The sequence below is a fragment of the Diplotaxodon limnothrissa genome, linkage group LG9 (genome assembly GCF_057381915.1).
Source record: "Diplotaxodon limnothrissa isolate DT_005_m linkage group LG9, D_limnothrissa_male_GT1.1, whole genome shotgun sequence".
Taxonomy (NCBI): domain Eukaryota; kingdom Metazoa; phylum Chordata; class Actinopteri; order Cichliformes; family Cichlidae; genus Diplotaxodon; species Diplotaxodon limnothrissa.
The window spans coordinates 24696398-24718989 of record NC_140604.1 but is presented as its reverse complement, the minus strand read 5'-3'; the positions used below and the strand labels follow the sequence as shown (position 1 = coordinate 24718989).

General features: G+C 41.1%; 1 protein-coding gene across 2 annotated transcripts in view; it reads left to right on the top strand.

Moving 5' to 3' along the window:
- oxsr1b (oxidative stress responsive kinase 1b) overlaps positions 1 to 22592 on the top strand; it is a 43846-nt gene that overhangs the window by 10664 nt on the left and 10590 nt on the right. The window contains exons 3-12 of one of the 2 annotated variants that reach the window (XM_085362902.1): positions 4417 to 4525; positions 11156 to 11297; positions 18428 to 18483; positions 18711 to 18820; positions 19196 to 19297; positions 19389 to 19522; positions 19823 to 19871; positions 21193 to 21258; positions 21337 to 21459; positions 21656 to 21733. In XM_085362902.1, the coding sequence (XP_085219028.1) occupies positions 4417 to 4525; positions 11156 to 11297; positions 18428 to 18483; positions 18711 to 18820; positions 19196 to 19297; positions 19389 to 19522; positions 19823 to 19871; positions 21193 to 21258; positions 21337 to 21459; positions 21656 to 21733 (969 nt within the window). The remainder of the gene's footprint in view (positions 1 to 4416; positions 4526 to 11155; positions 11298 to 18427; positions 18484 to 18710; positions 18821 to 19195; positions 19298 to 19388; positions 19523 to 19822; positions 19872 to 21192; positions 21259 to 21336; positions 21460 to 21655; positions 21734 to 22592) is intronic. The other variant, XM_085362901.1, reaches the window with a different exon arrangement.

The following is a 22592-nucleotide window of genomic DNA, read 5'->3' as shown; positions in this document are numbered from 1 at the left end:
GCGTCATTGCAAATTTTTAGACCCATCACAAGATGGAGAGACGAGGTCGGTGTCACTTCCTTTCATGTTGCATCACTTGTGTCACAAGGTCATTTTAAAGAGCATCTTTGCTTCCCTATTTTACCCACTCGTGGTTTAGAAAAATGATGTGTAATTGGCAACCGCTGCTATTATTGCTCTATATATAAACAGTATAATTTCAGTTAAGGAGAGCAGCAGTTTTATTCTTCCGTCAAAGGAAAATCACCAGTATTGAAATTAAACTGTTTTAGCCAAGTTGGACTTAATTTAATTAAGAATTAAATACATTTTTGTTTAACAAATATCAGGAAAGTACGCAGACTTGCACTCACTGGCCACTTTAAAAGATCTCTGTTCAACTGCATGTTAATGCAAATATGTAATCAGCCACTCAGAGCAATGCAACTCTGCTTTGACCTGATAGGAAGGCGGCAGCAACTTGAATAACCACTTGTTACAACCAAGGTATGCAGCAGCGCATCTCTGAACACAACACATGGCAAACCTTGGAAATGGGCTGTAGCAGGAGAAGACCACCCTGGTGATCAATAGAAGTGTTATAGCTAACTATGTCCAAGCCTTTGTGGGTATACTTTGTGTACCCACTTTCTGATGGCTGCATCAAGTGTGCTAATGTGCCACAGGATAAGCTCAAATAATCTCAAACTGTTTTCTTGAACATGGCAGTGAGTTCACTGTATTCAAATGGCCTCTGCAGTCACCAGACCTCAGTGCAGCAGAGCACCTTTGGGATGTGGTGGAACAGGAGATTCACATCATGGCTCTGTAGCCAAGAAGTCTACAGCAACAGTGTGATGCTATCATGTCAATATGGCCGAGGTAATGAAGTAGCCAGTGGGTGTAAGATAACCTTAACTACATGCAGAGCAGTTGTACCTCCCGGAGGCCCATTGTGAGTCAGGGAAAGACCCCGGGCAGTCTCTTATTGAAAGATTTTAAAAGGAAAAACAAACCTGAAATATGAGAATTTTTGTTGTTGTCATAATATAATCTTTCTGTAGTGTTGAAGAGCGCATGTCGTGTTCAAAATTAAGGACAAATGCAGGCGAATTTTCTGTTAAGTGAGTAAATCCCAACACAGTGCCACACTACCAGGTTAATGTTTGTACCAAAATAATTATGTAATAAAAACAGAGTGACTAAGTGTGTTTTGGTGTCATTTACAAGCCTGCAGCTTCTGTCCTCTGCTGCCTCTCTGGATGTTTCATACACATATATACACAAAACGCTATTTATTTTTTCCCCGCCCACATTTTACCAAGACATGCCGCTGTGCTGCCCAAGCTCTGACCCTGAGCTTTTTGTTTAACTGTAATCATTTAAGCATAACGCTACCCAACCCGTGAACAGTAGCCAATCAAACAATGACAGTAAAGATGACAGTTTTTGCAGTGGCACCAGGATTCTGTCAGTAGCATTAAGCCAGGAAGTGAGGGGTCTCTGAGGAGATGAATCATTTATTACATATAAGCTAATGTACATACTCATGCAGCTTATGAATATCACACAGATGGTCATTAGTGTAGTTGATTCGACATTTTGTCCTATTTAGGATACCGAAGGTGCTTCTTCTAATTTCTTCAATGGCTTAGATATTAAAATTATAATTGTAATCTGGTCCAGGTGAACTTATTTGTTGTGCAGAGGTGTGTCAGCTGTGTGCTTTGCAGGTTAGATGCACTGAATGAAACTGCTCTATGCGCTGGCATGAAGTCATCGTAACACCCAACAAAGGCCAGGGGAAAGACTGGTTGGAGGAAGTAGTTTTGCAATTTTTATGATTTCAGCTTCAGTAATCCCTCAACAGAAAGCATATAGAACATGTGGATGACAATGAGGTCTATCAAAAAAAATGTCTGACAACAGTTAATGGTTAGCACAGTGACTACATTGCTCAATTTAGGTTTAATGTTTTGACCAAGTTCCTTTTATTAAGAGGATTGAAGAAGAATTTCACCTGTTGCATAAAGTACAAAGTCAAGGACATTGTAGTTTATGCAGGTAAAGTATTTGGAAGATACTTGAACTACTTTTAAGACAAAACACAACGAGTGAGCATCAAGTATTGAAGGTTGCACAGTTAAAAATATAAAAATTGTGTTTTGTGTCATGAGAGCATTTCCAGGATCATTGCTGCAGAATGGGTTTACAGCCACCTAATCCTCACAACAAAGAGTCTCCCTTTCTCACATCGTCTGCTGGAAAAGATGAGAACTGCCAACTGCCCGAGTACCATATATCCCCTGTTATCTCATTGTTTTTCTCTGCTGGGGTTACCCTGCCTGGTCCACAGAGCAAAGAAGAGGGAGGGAGAGCCTGTCTCACCCTGATGGGGAAGACGACTCGCATGGTTCACTTTCATTGACAGACTTAAATTTATTCAGCTGCTTGATGATCAAATATAACTTAGTTTAAGAAGCCAAGTGTGGGTATGTGGGCTCACCTGTTGGTTAGTAAACTCAAAACATCTGTGAGGTTTCTCAGTGTCTTTTTTCCTTGTTTATTTATTTATTTTCTGGGAAACTTGGGTACTACTACCCTTTACACTCTGTGTGCATTTAAACATAACATAATTTTTGTGGTCCAGTCACTTTGATGCACGCCTGTAGACTCCCTTATTATTATGTCACTTCACCTTCTTAACCCTCTTTTTGACTTCTAAGGACAACACGGCATCGCTCACCAACCCCAGCAATTCTTAGGCACTAACTGAAGGACCCAGAGTCAATAGTGATGACTCTGCAGCAGATGCTTGCTGCTGCTAATGCACATTGTGTAGCTAAGCATTTATGCTGATTGAATATTTGACTTTGATTGCTTACTCTTTGGCTCACAGGCATCTATTGATTGATACCTTAGCTTGAGTGTTAAGGCTTCTCCTTTAAGCACCTTACGAGGGGGGGAGCAACCTATCAACCCAATACCCTAATGTCGTAATTTTTGATAAAACCCCAAATCATCTTAAAACGTTGTTTGCACCTTTTGTATCAACAGTATATTTATACTAATAATATGTTTATACTTGTTTATACTATATGTTCAGATGAAATGGTGTCTATTCTGAATCAAAATTATTAGCCAATCACCAAGGTTTTTTTTCCTTCAACGTGGCTATTCAGCGTTCTGCAGAAAGCATACATTATTTCTGTTTGCACACAACAACGGAATTATTTTACTTACTTACTTTATTATCAAGCCGTGTCACAAACCTCTGCTTTAATGATGGGCTTTAACTTTGTAATACTCAAAGACTATAATATTAAGTTAAAACTGAGGGTTGTCTTCCATTTTGCACACAGTACAGAAACTTTAGCAAAGGTTTGAGCTGTCGCTTGATAAACCAACCAAATTAAAAATATAATATAAAATGCTTAAATTTCTTTTTATTTCTTTTTTGGACACAAACCAAACTTTTTGTAATTTTTATTATTTACTCAACACTCATACCAGGGTTGAATGGTGTTTCTCTTGCCTTTATCAGCTGTTGTGAAAGCCGATATCAACAGATGAACAACTGGCAGCTGATCATTTTGGCACTATTTAACTTAAAACTAAAAGGATTTTAAAAGTGGTTGGTGGTCTCCTGACACTCTTCTGCTCGAGTGGTTAATAAGAAATAAGTTGCGGTGGCTCTGCAGCTACAGGTTCATTCACTTGCCGAGCCTTCAAAACCTGCGTGAATCAGTGGTTCCACCCGCAAAGTCGGACAGATTTTATTCCTCTGAGGAAGCTTGTCTGTCCTCGAATGAATTTGGGACTGGTGCTGAAGTGATGGATTAGACCTCTGTGCCAGCATTACCTCAGCTCCCTTCTTTACACACACACACACACACACACACACACACACACACACACACACACACACACACACACACACACACACACACACACACAGCTTTAAAGCTGTATAAAAGGCTGAGTACAGACTGCGTTGTCTTTTGTTTTTAATCTTTGCAGGGATGTGCATTACACTGACTGTGCCTGTGTCTCTTGTGAATACTGACATCATTAAAATTTTAAGGATCACGCTAAATTGAAAGAATAGCAGCAGCATCAATGTATTTGTCGTGACTGTTCAAGCTTTTCTCATCCTTTTTGGATGAAGTGAAGTTATTATAATTAGCTATTAGGCTCTATTTGTTTTGGTTTTGTTTTTGAGATGAAATCACAAGTAAGATGTATTGAGTCTTATGATAGCTCATCTTAGAGCCGACAACTCTGTTAAGAGCTCTAAAAATGTTTTTCTTGCTCTTCAAATCATCGGTATAGAACCTTTTGGCTCTGAAAATTTCAAGCCATTTTAATGAAGTGTGTGTGTGTGTGTGTGTGTGTGTTAGCAGATTAACATATATTTCATTTTTCTTCCTTTAACAGAAAGAGATTCAGGCCATGAGCCAGTGCCACCACCCCAACATTGTGTCTTATTACACCTCCTTTGTGGTAAAGGATGAGCTGTGGCTGGTTATGAAGCTGCTCAGTGGCGGTAAGTGATGCTCCCCCCCTTATTTATAATCTGTCAACACCTATCAATTTAAATATTTTGATTCCCCTCGGGCAATTATATGTAATCTTGTTCTAGAAAGAAATTACTGTCTGAGAGGAAGATGCAAAGGATCCATTTGTTTGTCCTGCCCACTTAAGTTATGTTATCGGGGTCCACAATTCTTTGGCAAGAGTGTGAGTGTTAGGAAAGCTGGGCTTCTTGCTGTCGGTGATGTTAACTGTGATTGTGGGGAATGTGACAACACTGATCCTCATTGTGTCCCCTGTGAGCTGCAGTTCTTTCCGGGCTTTAATTCAGTACAGTGCTGGAGCTAATGACAGAGCAGAGGTAATAACAACCCACAGGCTGGCGTCATGGCATCCATGTGGCAGTGCTGCAATTAACTAGTGAGAGGAGCGTGAAGAGGAGGCCACCATGGAAGAAGAAAACCTCAGAATACAACTGTTACATCTGGAACTGATTATATTGTTCAGGTTTAATTTCATCAACAACATGTATTTGGGCTTTTCCATCAGGGCTGTGAGGTAGTCGAGATTTTACCTTGGACCTTGCAGAGACAGAAAAGGCATCCAGAGAAATGTGTTTTCTGCCAAACTTTTGTCATCTATGAGAGTAATGAGAGTGATGGTGATTTGTTTACAGTGATGCAGAGACCACTCATCTGCCTCTTCAACCTGCTTTCCATCTCAAACACTTAGCTGTTCAAGCACAAATGTACACAAACACACTAACATACTAAACATTTACACTCCCTTGGTACTCCAGGCCCCCTGTGTAAACAGCGTCCCACTGTAACGGATAGTGCCCAGGTGGCGTGCTTGGCGCACTCAGATACTCGAGTCAGGAGTCCCTTGGCAGCCGTCTTGCAGCTGTGCCCAGAGCACTGTGCCCGCCAAGCGACGCTTAAGCAAACGGCCAGCTTCACAGCAGGAGCAGACACCACTCAAGATGGGCTCTCTCGTTCCCCTTATCCCAGTTTAACAGAAGGCCTTGATGTTGGGTTTTATTGTGCAGAGTAATTAAATGATGGCCATGGCGACGTCTGCCATGGAGACGGACCTGAAATGAGGTCGAGTTTATAGACCATCACTCCACAGGCAGAGCATACCAGCCCAGAGGAAGGCAAGCTTCTGTCTGCAGCTGCTGTGGCTTGATGGAGCGTAAGAAACCCTCCACCCTACAGCTCCACCCTGATTTCTTTCTTATGCTTCTGGAAGATAAACACTGGACATGTTTTGGATATTTTTTTAAAGACATTTTAAACAGTTTTTGGCTAAAAAGTCAAGTTCGTCAGGTGTCATTGCTAGTAGAGAAAAATGTTGTTTTACATACTGCAGCACCTATTCACACTTTCAGACATAATTTATGTTTTCTGAAACTATAACATTAAGAATAAGATGATTTCTGACTATTGCTTATGTTGACTAACACAAAAGGAACTCTAAACTGAGGGTACTTTTAGCTATGGAATAACTTGGTTACTTTAACTATCTTACAGTTAGAATTATAATGGTGTGAGACTGATAATACAGACAAATGTAATCAGCCTCTCAAGTGAGTCTCTTATCCTGCTGACAAACTCCACGGTCCCCTTCTTGGACTGCAGGTGGTGATTATAGTTTTTGTTCTCTGCAGCGTCAGGCAGCAGAGCCCATGAACCAGTTCTCCACCTGTGCAGTTTCTGATTAGTGCTGCCTGGCTGTCCGTACTAGTGCCCGACCACATTAACAGACACTAAAGTTTGTCTGACTACAGGAGAGGATGCTGTCTGAACAAGCAGCTGAATAATATTGAGGACCTCTTTGATAGGAGCTTGGCCAATAAGGCAATAACTTAAACCAGAAAGAGCTGGGCCTAGCTGGTTAGCTTAACTTTATTCATGTGTGTCTCTTAGGTAGGTGAAAATGAAAATGCAGAACATCTGGGACTGAATGCCTTTGGAAAATCTGTGTATGGGAAAAGGGTACTGGAAACTATAAGAGACCTGTTGAAGTGGACACTAATCTCAGTAAGTCGTCGAGATCATAGACGGTGATTTGGAGAATGTAAAAGCCAACGAGCACAGAAGCAGAAAAAATTAGATCACTAAAAGTAGTTTGTAAATTGAAGTCAGTTCTTAGAAACCTTTAGAACCTTTTGAATGCCAAGTGTCTGACTTGGCATGTTCAAGTGCCATTTAGGGGTTTTCTACTCCTAACTGGCAACACGCCTGAGGACTAGCATGTGCTACTGGGATAAGAGTGGCACGCTGTTAGCCACCTTTTGATAAGTAGTAAGTTGGTGATGATGCTTCTTTAGTATATGTGCCACAGTGTTGTAGATTTAATGTTCCCTTTAATGTATTTGAGGTCTAACCCTAACACGGGACGGATCTCTTATCTGACTCTCCCATTCAAGGCTTAACTTGCAGAGTTGAGTTTCAAAGTAGGTGCGCTGCAGGCATAGTTTTTCAGGAAATTCCTGTTCTGAATGTGACATGTGAAGGACTGTTTCATTACAGCGTCGCTTAAGCTGTCACTGACTCAACTCTCAACGAAGATACATCTTCGGAAACCCACAGGGATGGAGTGAGTCGTGCCAAAGCAAGAAAAGGAATGCGTTTCCAGATCAAACGGCAACTTTTCCCGGCCAACTGTACCTGCGCTGCTGCTGAGCTCAATGCACTGCCACCCAAAGTAGAGCCCGGCTGACAGCAGATATGATTGAATTTAGCACATGAAAAAGCTCTGCCGAGTTCGGAGCCGGTGGATTTCTCAGATCGTAGTGTGGTCCTCAGCTGCTGCTAAAAGCTGATGGGGAGCTTTTCGAGGCGTCTCCAGGTTCACGTAGAGAAGACTATGAAATCCAACCCTCCTAAAATTTTGCATCTTATTAAAAGTTTCTGACAGGCTTCTTTCAGTCTGAACCAGTAACCATATTTTTACACCACCCTTGCCTTGCTGCAACCCCTCCCATATGCTGTCGTCACTTTCTTCCTCCAACTTTACTTGGCATTCCCCATTGGCCTTTAGCACAGTTGGCAACAGCTCTCACTTCCCCATACCCCTCCTCCCCCTTTTTTACTCTCTCATCCTCTCTAGATCTCAAAGTTCCTGCTCTGATCATAAGAATAGTCTGCAAAGGTGACGTTCATAGATAAAGCAGAGAAATGGAAAAGTGCTGCCACTTAGTCACTAAAAATGTGCATGAATGTAATTGAAATAATTATTTTTGCAGTGTTTATATTCTCCACAGTGCACTCCACTGTGAAGGCTTAATTTATTCCATGTGATTTGTAAGAACTCGTCCTCTGGATTTCTAACCTATCAGGTGTCTTTCCCATGCAGAATGAACCTTTGGACTGTTAACCTGTCAGTCATTGTCAGTTTGCTAAAACAACCTAATGAGGCATGAAGAGTTCAATCAGATGAATCTGAAAGAGGCTGACAAGGCTGGCATTTAGTAATCCTCCAAAGCCTGCATCATGCTGTGTGTGTTTGCACTTGCGGGACCTTTTCCTCGGGCCACTTTAGTTTAAAAGAGACTTGTCAGCAGCCTTGCCAGGCAGTGGGATTCTTGCACAATTCATGAGATCACAATCACAAGAGAATCAATCTCTCCAGATTTCAAGCTATTCACTTGTAGCCAAGCAGTCAGTTACTCACCAAGCAGTGTTCCATGAGAAACTACTGGCCAACACCTGAAACATGCAGCTCTGAGCATGTTATAAGTGAGATATAATAGCTGGTTTGTCCAGTCACTTGCCAAGCAGTTCTGTGAACGTGCTTTCCTGCAAGAATCTTTTTTTAGGTGCAAGTTTTCTTTACAAAAACAGCAACAGTTGCCTAAAGAGATGCGATCAGCGCGGACAGTCGCACAGACGGTGCTCGAGGCCCTTGCGACCGATCAGTTTAAAGTTAGCCCACTGTATGGAGTGATAGAGAACTCGTACAATCATCAAACCACCTGTCAAGTATTGTTTTGAATGTATGTGGTGGTTTTTCTTTCCTCTGTAAAAAACCATCAGGTACCATAGGAGATTATTGATATTTGACATCTTTAACAAATAAATTAGATCAGCTGAAGTAAATGGACCGCTACTTATAAATTGCTTTTCTACTGTAACTGCACTCAAAGTGCTTTTTTACTACAGCCCAATCAAATGCACTCATCCTCATACAAGTGCTTTTTTTAAAATACTTAAGTGCTTTGTCTAACATTTGCACACACATTCGCACAGGGGGTAACTAGCATGCCCGGGAATAATTCAACAAGCAGACTGGGGAATTGATCCTTTGGATTGGTAGACCCTCCCACTCTACCTACTGAGCCTCAACAGCCCTGTTAGTGGACTTTAGAGGTTCTGGTCGGTGTGTGTTCTGAAATAAAGACTTTTAGTAATGATCTTTTAATCTACCTCTTGGCAAGAAAGTGAAATACTACATTGCCTTATAATAAAGTGATGCTTTTATTTAATAGTATAAAGATCAAGTGGAGTCATGACTTTTCAAATTCTCTTGCGTAAAAAGCCTGTAAGGTCTGCCACATTAGCTTCATAATCATCCTATTATTCATCTGCTAGCTCATTTGGACTACATAACCCCTGATTTGGATTTGGCTCTGTTCACCTAGCCTCCTTTTCCGTAAAGCTTCCCTCATTGTCAGCTGTCACCTCTTTCCTTCTCTCCTCCATCGAGCCATTTCACATATGGAGATGGAAAACAGACTGAGCAGAAGCTCTGCAAGAGGAAGGAAACTATACGAAGGAGGGGAGAAAAAATCAAACCGGCTGCCTTTTCTCAATGAGATTCAAAGAGCCGTCACATCAGAGAAGCTGCACTCTTCTTTTACTCTCCCAGTTCACTCCTTCACATGCTCACGTACACACCTATTATTTCACACTCAAACACACATCTAGGATGCATTTCCTGCTGATCCTCATGTGTTTTTTTTCCTTGAATTTTCGTTGTTTCATTCCCTCAGCGCTGAATCACATTTTCTGCTTTGCACCGTCACTGCGCGATAAACCCGTTGAACTCATCGCCTCTCCCTCGCTCCCCTCTTCCTCTGCCTTTCTGTCTCTCTGTGTATGACTCTGTAATAACACTGTCTAGTCTCAGGTGGCCCATCATCCTCGGCTCCTCTGGGGTAATGCAGCGAGTGCTCGACTAAGTGCCGCAGGCGAAGACATCCTGAAATGATTGAGCAAATAAATATCTTTGCACCTCTAGTCTGGCATTGTTTGTTAAAACACAATCAATTTAACCTGGAATTGTCATGAGCCGTCGCCAGACCTTAAAGGGACCTTTTTCCAGCTTCTGTTTTAGAGTTTCAGGGACAGATGCACAGTGTGGCTGTGTGACGTTTGTGTCTCGCTGCAGCACAATAAAGGTTGTCAGGCAAGTGGCTTTCTTTTCGCTTCTCTGCTTTGTTACCACTCACCAGTGTCGCCCAATTTTCTGTCACACAGAATGCAAATAACTCGACCTCTTTTCAGAGAGGTATTTGGTTTTTTTGTGTGTTTTTTCTTTTTTTATTTTGTGGAAAGCTGCACAAAGGAGCTTGTATACTGACAGCAGTCAGTTATAGCACTCTTTTATGTAACAGGAGCAAAGCAGTTGGAGACACAGTGACCTGTCTTTTTTGCTCTAATCAGGGCAGGTCAGTTAACACAGCTACTCTGGTTCTCCATTCACTGAAGACAAAAACAACTGTTTGACTCGTACCCTCAAATGATGACATATCCCCCCCCCCCCCCCCCCCCATGTGGATTTTGATCCATTTCCAACGCATTCACGTCAGGTTGTGCTTAGTTTTGTCCCCTTTCATATAAGATCAATAATCAAGACTCAAATCACTGAGCTGTGCTGAAATTGATCTTGAAATGTTCCGTAATTACTTGCATCTCTGAAAATATTCTCTGCATATTTTCTGCACATGCTGTACATATGGTGTTTACTTATTGTGATTTGCTGGCCTTTTTTCCAGCACCAATGTGGGGCCGTATTTAGTTGTACTGTTGTACAAAGTATGACTGTGCTATGGCAATAAATAGTTAAAGTTATAATGTGATACTTTACACTTTCATCAGAAATTCAAGCGTAGCTGCTGTTTTCTTATTTGATCTTAAAAATCCTAGCACAGTAGGGATTCTTCTAAAGGTTGGGCTTACCCTTTGGTTATTAATGTTCTGGCTTGTTCCAGTCTCCCTCCATTTCCCCATCTATTGTTTGTTTTGCCATTGCCAAATTAAAAGGTCATGGAGCTGTTTATGGTTAAAGTGCTCTATTTTAACAAAGCTGAATGATTTGTTTTTTCCTTTAATTAAATCAGTTTTACTGGAGCCGGGAGAAAGATCCTTGTGTACCCCAAAATCTAATTTGTCCAAACAATGTAAGATTATACTTTGAGTTATCTTGACTGAATGTCTGCCAATCCATGAGGAAGTATGTGTTTTCATAAAAAGGATTTGGTTTGGAGTAGACTTAACAAATGGTACACGCTGGCCTGCGGTGACTCTGGATCATCATTTACAACGAGAAACGATTTTTCTGACCAGTCTGAACATTGTTGAAAACTGATTGTTAGCAGTAAAGTAAAATGAAGAGTTGCAATGTTTTTGCTTTCCAGGCTCAGTGCTGGATGTGATCAAGCATATCATCTCACGAGGGGAGCACAAGACCGGCGTCCTGGATGAGGCCAGCATAGCCACAGTGTTGAGAGATGTTCTTGAGGGCCTGGAGTACCTACACAAGAACGGACAGATCCACAGGTAACCAGGCCTGTTGTGCTTGAGGGTTTATTGAGCAGAAACGCAGCCCCTGATATTCTCTCCTCTGTCGCTAATAGAGTCATGCTAATAATATTCCTGCTTTGCTACCCTAGGACATTATGTTTTTATGCTGGGCAGTTTGTATTTGTATTGAAGCATATGTGTGAATATGTGTGTAACTGCAACATTAAATCACATCATGCTGTTTGCATAGAAGAGATTCCTGTATAAATTTATGGTAGGCCACCAAAACTTGATGTTTTTGACATGCAGATTTAATTATTAGTCCTTAATATTAATGAATACATAAATCAAGCTCAGACGTCTTTCCTTAAAAGCCATGGTAATGGCTGCTCTTACTGGGCTCATTAAAGGTTTTTATAATGGACTATATCAATCACACATGTGTAGTAGAGCTGTTCTGGTTTAAGTTTCTTAAAGAAACAGAAAAACAAACGTAATAAAAAAACAGGCCTAAACTTTGACTTAAAGTATATTAATAAAATTTTAAACAGCCATAGCTGAATTTTGTGTGAGATGATTAAGGGGGTTAAAAATATTAATAAAAAAAAATTAAGGTTGTGCAAATCTGGTAATTGAACTCAATGAAGTCATTTCTCATAATATAACAATATTGCTAGAGCCTGCTATCCTCGTGCTTTGTTTTTGTTTTTTAAACCACAAGTGGCACAAGTTTATGCCCCTTCTCCATCATCATGGATTTCCAAGCTAATGGGCTGTTCAGAGTCTTTGTACACTGCACTGTCTGAGGTAGCTAAGAAAACTTAAACTTGCAAATGCTAGTTCTGTTTCCATAAACACGCAGATGGTAACTGATCTCAGAGCATGCTAGTCTTCCCATCGATCTTCCATCAAAGACCAGAGGTTTATCCACAAGGGGCATGAATAAAGAACCAGAAAAAGCTGGTGACATCACAGCTTGCCCAGCTCCAGCCTTTGTAAATCGGACACTGCCATGAAAATGACACATGCTACAGATTCCAGTGGCTCATACTCAAATAGTTAAATTAATAGCCACCAACTGATATAAATACAGATATAAATATAAAAAATATATTTATATCTACATTGATTAAATAGTTTGTTAAAGGTTGCAGCCACCTACTGGTTGAACCTTCTGTTTTGAGGGGCAGCCAATCAGGAGAAAGTTTTCTAAGTATGGCATATGAGTTGAAATGGTTTCTTTCCCACAGGATAAACAGATATGCTACAATAAGGTCCAGTGCTTTAAGATAAAGAATCATTTTGAACTTGCTTGATTTTGTTTTAAGAAAATGATATGTTAGTGGTTTGTATCAGATTAGTCATCAGATGAGGCATTTGACTGCGCACTAGTAATGGACACATTCACTTCTGAAGGTCAGGGTCATTGTTATGTATATTGTGACGTGGCAATACTTCACCAGTGGGATGCAACAAATGGGGGGGGAAGCAGCAATGATTGCTTTGTGGCTTACCACTTAAGAATGATTGTGAATGAAAATCAGTCTGTTCAATTTAGATGTATCATCTTAGTTTAAAAACTGTGAAGGCGTAATCACTGTGTTTTTAATAGGTGCTGAAAAGCATCTGAAAGCGGACTCACAGCTTTCACAGGCTAATGATGATAAAGAGTTTCTCTATGAATATGCAAGTTAAATGTGTCAATGACAGATTTGCATGCCACAGGAAATACCAAAAGCTCCCCTTTAAGCCAGTTCAAGACCTAGCTAAGTCCCTGCACTCAGGCTGTTATAATGAACTCTAAGCCACCATAATATTTCCTACGTATGTAATATTCATTGCTCACTTATTCACACTCCTCTGTTCTCCCACCGGCATTCGCTTAGCCTTGGTCAGGCTACGTGCGTAAATAATGCATAGCTTTTTGCCATGGATAAGTGCTCAGCAGTAATCAGAGTAGAATGCCAATGAGAAACGGAGAGAGGCTTGTTCGACCATGAGCTCGGATGAGGAATGTATTGTCAACAGCTGTGTAGCTGAACTAATAGACAATGATATCATCAGCTCATTAAGCTGCTAATTAGAAAAATACTCTGTCATATAGAAACTACAGATGGAGGTAAAAGGACTTACAATAAACACTGTTTAAATTAATGTGTTAATTAAAAGAAAACTCCACCGCAGCGGTGCCTCTGCTGCAGGATGCAAGTGTCAACTTTCAGCATAATCTGACAGGGTTATCAGTCAGTGCCAGAGAGGGGAAAATGTTTTTGCCTTTTTTACTGGTGTCTGTTGGAAGGAGACAATATAGAATCGCGACTAGATCGTTAATCCTCCACGTCACTCCAGCCCTGGACTGCAAGGTGTGATTTGTGAGAATGAAAATGTAACGTAACTCCAGCGTTGAAAGTTCTTGACGTGAAGAGAGTAAAGGGTGACGAGTTGACGAGCGCTTGCTGATGTAAATATCCACATACGGCCCTGTTTTCACCCCGTGTAAGCTGGATCATATGAGTCGGAGCCTCGGGGCAGGGGTGAGGAAAGAGTCAAGGGGCTGAGGCTTTATGAGACAGGAGGGGAAAACAGAAAGTGTCACATGATACGTTCCATGCAGGCCAGGACTGCAGGAAAGCAATTAGAGTCTTACGACCTGAGCTGTGGGCTGAAGCGGAGACATTTATCACAAGACGGTGAATTGCTTCACCTTCTCATTCACAGCAGTCTGAAAAGTCCCTGATTCAAAGGTGACACTTGTCCTCTAATTTTAACAGCATTCAGTCACCAAACACATAAGAGAAGAATAAAACTTGTGCTTGACTTTTTTCCAAGTTGATTTGTTGGAGTTCAGTAGCTAAAGCCTCCTGGGCAGCAGCGATCTTACTGTTGTGGTGAGCTCTTGGTGTTACGCATCTCTTAAACTTCACTAATGAGGTACATGAGAGGGCTTTGCCGAGCAAATGACTCACTGCGTGGTTTGGGTATGATCAAGTCATGGTGGTCTCTGGTTTGATTTCAAATACAATGTGAAATTCAGGGATATGGAAACGGCAATTAAAGTGGATGCAGAAGAAAAATCATTTTGTTGGGATGATGGTATTCTGGAAAGAGGGGAGGATGGAAAAATCTGCAGAAGACCCACAAGGCACCTAATAAACCTTCTTTTTACTGCCCTGTTAGGGCCACTGTGTGCCTGGCACCGGGATGTAATGTCATAGGAGGTGACCTGGTGGAGATGCAAGGTGCACAGTCTGCCAGATGAGAATGATAAATCTTCTTGACAGTTTCATACCATGGCTGTTCCCACCTGACTATTGCCCGGCTATAATTTCAGCAGGTCATAAATGTGAAAACACCACATGTATCTTGTTCACCATTTAGTATCTTTTGCTCAGATAACACCTTTTAAATTCTGGAAACATTTTAGAATTTGGTTACACTGCATATAAGGGGGCGAAACACTCTACTGAACATATGTCTCGATAACTCTAAGAGTTCATTTTTTTTTCTCTTTAAATTTACTCCCCCCACCCCATATCTGCTCCAGTATTTCTTTGAACTTGCATGGTGCATTGTGTCACCAGCTCCTCTCTCCTCCTCCTCCTCCTCCTTTTCCTTTCCTGTGAATCTTAATGACTGGCCACACTCTGCAGCCCCTTTTCTCAGAGCATCACAATCTACTGCAGTGAACCACAGCCTACACAGTTCCTGAATGAATGCAGGAGGTTCAATTAGATCGTCTTCATCACGCTTTGTGAATGATGGAGAGCTTCACGTGTTTTTCTTTCACAGCAGAGCGTGTTATAAGTGAAAATCCTCATACAAAATTATTTTCGAGGGATTATTTGTTTTCGGTCAATTTCAACACGCTGAACAGGAGCGTGTCACGACTGCAGTGGTGATGATGATGTCATATATGGAAATGTAGATGCTGAAGTCACTCTGAGGACATGAGAGAATCATTGCTAACATTACGGTTTCTTTATAAAAGAAGCATTAAAGTTAGGACTGATGTACCTTGAAAAGAAGCTGTTTTGAGAAACAAAGAGTATTTGTCCATTGGTATCAATACATCAACAGTGTTTTTTTTGTTTCATTTTTTCCCCTGTTTGAAATACCTAAGCAGCTGTATAATATTACAGTCACACAAGGAAAAACAGTGGTTAGTGGTTGGAGAGCTAAATTATTGCAATCATGTGTAATAAACGTGCAGTCTCCTTGCCTTTTGAAATTGTTGCTTTGAAGACAGGGACCAGGTCTGCGATCAGTAACGGTCAGTTGTTGTCTTCAAAGTGACTTTGGTGCATCAATACTGCGATAAACTGGCACTAACACGGACTCAATCTGCTCTTAATTTGCAGTTGAATGTGTTGAAATTGGGAAATTACATGCAATCTGTTTGTGATTAACTATGATAAATTGCAAATTTGTTGTTGTCTGCATGCAGAGAAATCCACATTAACTCCTTACATTCAACCAGAACCTCACAGATTTAAGACAAATTCAAAAATTCTGCAAAATGACATTGCATGGCAAGGCATGGTTGCCCTTGTTTTTATGTAATAACTGGTTGCCACCTGGTTTTATTGAGTCGAGTCCCCTGTTGTAAAGAGACACAATGCAGACGAGTTTGATTCACTGGGACATAATGACTCAGATTGCAACTTCTTGCGGCCCTCAAGTACTTCTTTAAAATTTTCCAATCCTCCAATTTTGAATCCTGATAACTTTTTTCCCTTGTTGCCTCCAGCAGGTTGAAATTTTAATGTCCAGTGAAATGTCAAAACAGTTAGGCGACGTTAATGGCTACATATAATTTAATGTCACGTGGAAAGAACCATTTAAAAAAAAAAAACTGCTTAAAAACCCACCTTATTTTAATATAAGGAAGTACAAGTAAAAATGTAATCTAATTCAAATATAGTTTTTGAACTAAACACCTCTGTTTTGCTTCTTAGGTCAGTCCTGTCTGCTTTAGCTGTAGTCTGTTTTTTAACTCAGATTAGCAAATGTAGCATGCCAATGCAACAGTCAGCATTGCTAGCACCAACATATTTGACTTGTAGCTGTGAACATGTTAGCTTACCAGTGTTTGTATTTTGCTCAGAAGACTATTGTGCCCAAACTACTGGCTGTACACTCTTAGGCTTAGACTTTAATACTAAAAAGAACCTACTAAGATGGCTAGAATAAATGCTGAATCACAAGCATGAAAAGACACGACTGGACCTTCAGAGAAAGACGGTGACTGTGCAAATGAGGAGAGGTAATCTGAGGATACCTCCAAACCTTCCTTTTAGCTTAGTTGGTCCACTCAGCACCACCTTTCCAGTCCTGTTTTAAATAGCAACATCTAACTATCAGACGTAAAATATTCCTATCCTAATTTCTGAAGTAAAAATGGTCGTCTAAGAAAAAGTAACAAGTGCGGGGAACTATGAGATACTGTGACCTGATGTCACCGAGCTGTTATGTCAGGGCGGCGAAGTGACAGCGGGACAAGCTGGAGAACCACGAGCTCAGACACTTGTATGACAGAAGACATTTCTAACAGTCTGTCTCAAAGCCAGTAGCAAACGCTGTCATGTTCACTTCTCATCCACCCTTTCTGTTCCTCTGCATCTGTGTCCCTACAGTGACTGTTACATAATTGGGCTCCCCTAGATATAAATTCACATTAAAGTATTGAGCACAATCAGCTCTTTCTGCCTCAGCTGTAGCTTAGAGAAGACATTGGTGCAACCAGCATGCTTAGTATCCCAGCCTGCTTCTCGAGAGCTGTTTAATCCATAAAGTCATTTAGCCCTGAAGTAGGGATCCCCATCTTTAACATTCCTAATGTCCTAATATTGTCACGTTCGCTGCCTTCCTTCCCTCTGGTACTCAGCATTTACCCACTCCCTGTCACTACAACATCTTTTGGCTGTGTGGTGTTTTCAGTGAAGCACTCTCACTGAAAGTGGCCTCTACACTCAAGTATTCATCAGCATTTGAACCAAAAATCTAAAGCGTGGCCTACAAACTCTTGGCTCCCTTATGCATGCTTTCTTGGGTAAAACTGTGCACCGAGCTTGTAGCTGCAGGAGAAAAGGCCTGAAGCCAAACTGCCTTCTCTAGTTCCTTGAGTAGTTTTTGATAAACTGGAACCTCTGGACAAATCGGAAAATCTAAAGGTGTAAACGTGCTTCAGCACTCGTCTTGTCTGACTATCTTTCATCAAGAATCATAAGAATCTGTGCAAACACCACATTTCTCTCTGCAGCATTTTCCCCTCCACATATTTGGTATTTGGCTTGTTCTTTTACAGTCTTTCTGGATTGAATTATATTCCTAATTAAGTGGTGAAGAGAGCCTTTGTTTCTTGGAAGCTGTGTCATTCTCATCTCAAACACTGTGCTCTGAAGCCTATTCTATTTTTACATTCATTCAGATGCATTTTAGTTTGCAGGCTGGATCCTACAGCATTCGATTTCCAGGCTTTTTACTGCACTGCCTCCATCTGGTAGCAACATAAACTGCTCCGTGACTCCGATTCTGTCTCCTTTGAATCGTTTGTCTGCTTGCCGATGCAATTTAAAGTGCAGTCTTGGGGTGATTTCTGGAAAGCAAATCTTTCGGGTGTAGTAATCTGTACTTGGCATTCTGTGAGCTTTTAGTGTTACAGTGTTAAAATGTACATTGATTTCCTGAGAGGCTGGACAGCACAGAGCACTAGCTGTGGTCCTCAGTGACACTGCTGCTATCCTTTATTTATTTTTATTTATTTTTTTTATATCCTCGCCTTTCGCTTGACCCTTCGTCATTATCTCTGTTGCTATGACAACTCTGTGTCTGGCTGGTGAGGTGGCAGTATTCGTTCTGTGTGGCAGACAGGCAGTCAGGCAGCCGTCCCTGCTGAATCCTCTTATTGCCACCAGGGGAGGCTGAGCAGGGATGAACAAATTAACCACAGACTGTGTCTGTAATGAAGTCTCTCAACAAAAGAAATGGTGCTAAAATTATAAGAGCTAGTTGCTTGATGATGCCTCCTACAAATTGTAAGTGCTTTTGAACTGAAAGAATTCCTCAATACTCAAATTATTCAGACTTTAAATGTCTTTGCATTTTTGATGTGACAGCTGTGTGAGAAATGTTCGTTTCATATACAAATTCTTGTCTTGTCTTCGCAGAGATCTTAAGGCTGGAAACATTCTCCTCGGGGATGATGGTTCAGTGCAGATTGCAGGTATTTACCCAGAAGGCAACAGCGCCTTTCCTCTGCTGTCATTAGTGATTGGAGTTAATGTGCCGCAGCCTCATTTATTGCTCCCCCGTTCGACATCTGAATGTTTCTCGGTGTATTTATGCACATGAGCTGCAGTCTGTGGAGGGAAACACGCTCTCTCGACAATAACATTATTGACTCGCTGCTTTGGGCTATTTGTCTGTTTGTCTCACTTTCTTTTCATTCAGACTTTGGCGTCAGTGCCTTTCTAGCCACGGGAGGTGACATCACTCGAAATAAAGTGCGCAAGACTTTCGTGGGAACGCCATGCTGGATGGCCCCAGAGGTCATGGAGCAGGTCAGTCCTCGTCTAGGAAGGAAGTAGCCGAGTTTCTTGGAGGCACAAACGGCCAATTGCAAAGCAGATATTTTTGTTTTGACCTAATTTTAGACCGTTTTAGAAATCTGCCATTCTGCTGCACCATCACCAGTAAGGCAGGAGGAATTAAACTAGCAGATTATTATTATTATTATTATTATTATTATTATTATTATTATTATTATTATTATTAAACAGTCTTATCTTGCATTTTATTTTATTTTTTTTATTTTTTATTTTTTTTTCTACTGCAGTGCAGAACTAGCTGGAGCTAGTGAGGAGTCTGATGTATCTTTTGACTTGAATGAGGTGATGCGGTACAAAGTTGTAAATCACTGTGTCTTTCTTGAACAGGTGAGGGGTTATGATTTCAAAGCAGATATTTGGAGTTTTGGGATCACGGCCATTGAGCTCGCTTCAGGAGCTGCACCTTATCACAAATACCCACCGATGAAGGTACAGTTTAATATGCCTAACAAGCTAGATTATTACTATTTTACCGTAACGATGAATAGACATGAGTCAAAGTCTTTCTCGTGTCTTTTAGGTCTTAATGCTGACACTGCAGAATGACCCTCCAAGTCTGGAGACCGGCATCACAGATAAGGAGATGGTAAAGAAATACGGCAAATCCTTCAGGAAGATGATCTCACTGTGTCTACAGAAAGACCCTGAGAAAAGGTGCTTTTATTATAATTTACTTGTATACATTTCTTTTTTAATCAAATGCAATTTTTGCTCATCTGCGGTAATTACAAAATTGATTTACAGTCTGTCAGTTTACACTGAGTAGAGCGGATTTACATGTGAAACAAAGCAACCTGTTACTGGAGTCATACTGAGCAGACTTGTTGTTCCAGCGACATTGTTTCACTAGATAAAAAACCTAGTTGTACAACATTTACAAATTTATTATTGGCAGCCGCAAAGCCGAATCAGTCAGGTTAACAGAACTAATTCAGTGTCGCTGTTCTTTTTCAGGCCAACATCATCAGAGTTGTTGAAGCATAAATTCTTTCAGAAGGCAAAGGTAGGTGTTTGAGCTGCCTCCACAACTTAGACCGAATCTTTTGCACAGTGAGTCAGCAGCATCTCTGCTTCAGGCAGCTCTCGAGGCGGTTGATGAGTAAAGGTCTGTGTCCGCTCTAGTGTTTGTGTGTGAATGGCCTCAGCTCAGACTGTGCTGTTCATGACTGGATGGATTGTTTGTTGCTCGCAAAGTTTTCAGTTGATAGAAGCAGGGGGTGTAATTGATGAGTCACAAGATGAAAATAAACCAATAACAGTTTGTGCACTTTGTGTACTTTTTCAACTTGTCAGTGTGTCTGACCCAAGCTGAGATCATTGCAGCCTTACTCTTATTATTGTTATGTTTCTAACAAAGGCAGGGATAAGCGGTCTAACGCCAGTGTATGGCTGCTCAGTACCCAAGCAGCTGGAACAACCAGAATGCTGGCTCAGCAAGTCACACAGCCCAAATACAACCTGGTTGGTTTTCTAGCTGTGATCCCTGTTCGCTGTAATTACTACAGTACCGTGAGTGGACAGAAGAGGGCAGACTTTGTCAGTCTTTTATAGCTGGTGTGCTGTTGAGCATGCAGGAACTACTTTTAAACAGCCATTTATGAATTTCTTTTCTGTTCATCTTGTTAAATGTTATTTGTTGTTATCTTGCAAACAAGGATACTTAACAAACGTGCTGTAACTTCAGTCATCAGTAAGGCATCTTATTGATTGAGGCTTAGTATGAGATTTAAAAAGACTGACTTGACTCTCAGAGTGAGACTTTGATAACTTGGCAGCAAAACGTTGCCCAGTAGAAGTCTTGAACTCATCAATGTAAAATTAGAGGCCCTTATTTTGATGACCTCAGTGGACTCGTGTGCCATGTTACACCCCACTAGTAGGCGGTTGAATCTCCTTTTGCCACCAAAACTTACTCAGTTCTTTGCAGCGTAGATTCAATAAGACAAGAAGCAGTTTAAGAGGTGTACTTAATAAAGTGTGCATATATGATTCAAATCTAGGTCAAGCTGTCATGTTTAAAGTAAAGTAACTGCCCTTTCATGTGCAGTCTGTAACCATGTCAGAAAGACGGTGGATACTTCCCAGCTTTGAATGCACAGTTGTCTTAGTGATACCTCTGGAGTACCTAATGAATTGACCAGTGAGTGTATACAAGGTCATTGGATCCAAGTGTTGCATGTTTTTAAGACGGGTGTGAAAGATTTTGAATTCAGTCCTAAATTTGACCAGAAGTCAGACCGACCAATGATAAGCTTCCGTTTGTCCTCGTCAAACATGTTTGAATAAATACAAATGTTGATGATGGTTTCTTTCTCTCCTGGCAGACACACGAGTATTTACACGAGAAGTTGCTTCAGAGGGCGCCGACAATAACGGAGAGGTCAAAAAGGGTAAGGCAGCAAAGCTTTAAACCCGCTTCTCTACTGCTATGAAGATCAGCTCAGATGTGTTACATGTGAATGCATCAGGTACGTCGAGTGCCAGGCTCCAGCGGTCGGCTGCATAAAACAGAGGACGGCGAATGGGAATGGAGCGATGACGAGCTCGATGAAGAGAGCGAAGAAGGCAAAGCAGCTGCTGCAGCCATACGGGTAAATGGAACTTCCTCCTTTTTTTTCCCCTCACATGCACATATTAACACTTTAGCTGTAGTCCACGTGTTGTGTTGTGTCCTTTGATCACTGTGCTCTGTTTAAATTGTCATTCTGTGCAGTAGCATGTTTGTCCATGTGTCTCACCTATATGTGTGTGTGTGTGTGTGTGTGTGTGTTCTGTCTGATGGCCAAGGAGCAGCAGGTGAAGCCTGTTAGTGCCCCCAGGCGACAAGTGCGCTTCTCCTACCCTCTCGAGCTGCCTGCACCCAGGGTTGTTCACTTGCCACCCTAATACAGATGGCATTCCCCTAACAAGGAAGGACTCTCACATGTTAGCTGGGTTAAGCCTGATGAGGGGAAAAAAAGCTGGATTATAAAGTTTATCTTTAGAGCTGTGATGAAACCGATTAGCAGGTCTCGTTTGAATAGAAAAACAAATCTGCCCATAAATAAGCTGTTATCCTTGAGATAATGCTTGGTTTGTTTTTAGCTTTCTGTAACTTTACACCAGTAATTAGCAGACTGCAGGAAAACTTTACTGCTTTGTTTCTGAGCTGAAATCTGGACGTGTTGTAGATCATATGTTTGTAGAATTTGACCCACAAGTCATTCTCATCAGAATCTATTAGTCAGGATTGCAGGTCTGTCTTTAAACAGGGAAAAAAGATATATATTTCACAGGGGAGGAAACCAACTGTAGCTCTCACAGAAGTGTTAGATTTTAATTGGATTCAGAATATCAGTAGCGCTTTGCTTTTGGAGAGCATTATTTAAATCAAAGGCGTGAGAGTTACTGTTCCTGGAAGCCATCTGTATTTTTAATCTGTCTTTTTAAAGTAACTTTCTTTTGTAATTTCTACTGACCAAATCACATTTAATTAAAACAAGGCAGGTAACTTATTAGCCGTGAAAACGATCATTAAGTGCACTAATAACCATCAAGGGAATAAAACAGTGTCTACTCCTTTCTCGCTGCTTTGTAATTGGCTGCTTGATGGCAAACTGAACTTTCACTGGCTCTAAAGCTCTAAAGCTCGTTATATCTACAGACTCCATGAATTGGGGGTCAGTTATTTAAACTCTGCATATTTTTAATACCAACCTGAAAAACTCCTCTCCACAGCGATGTA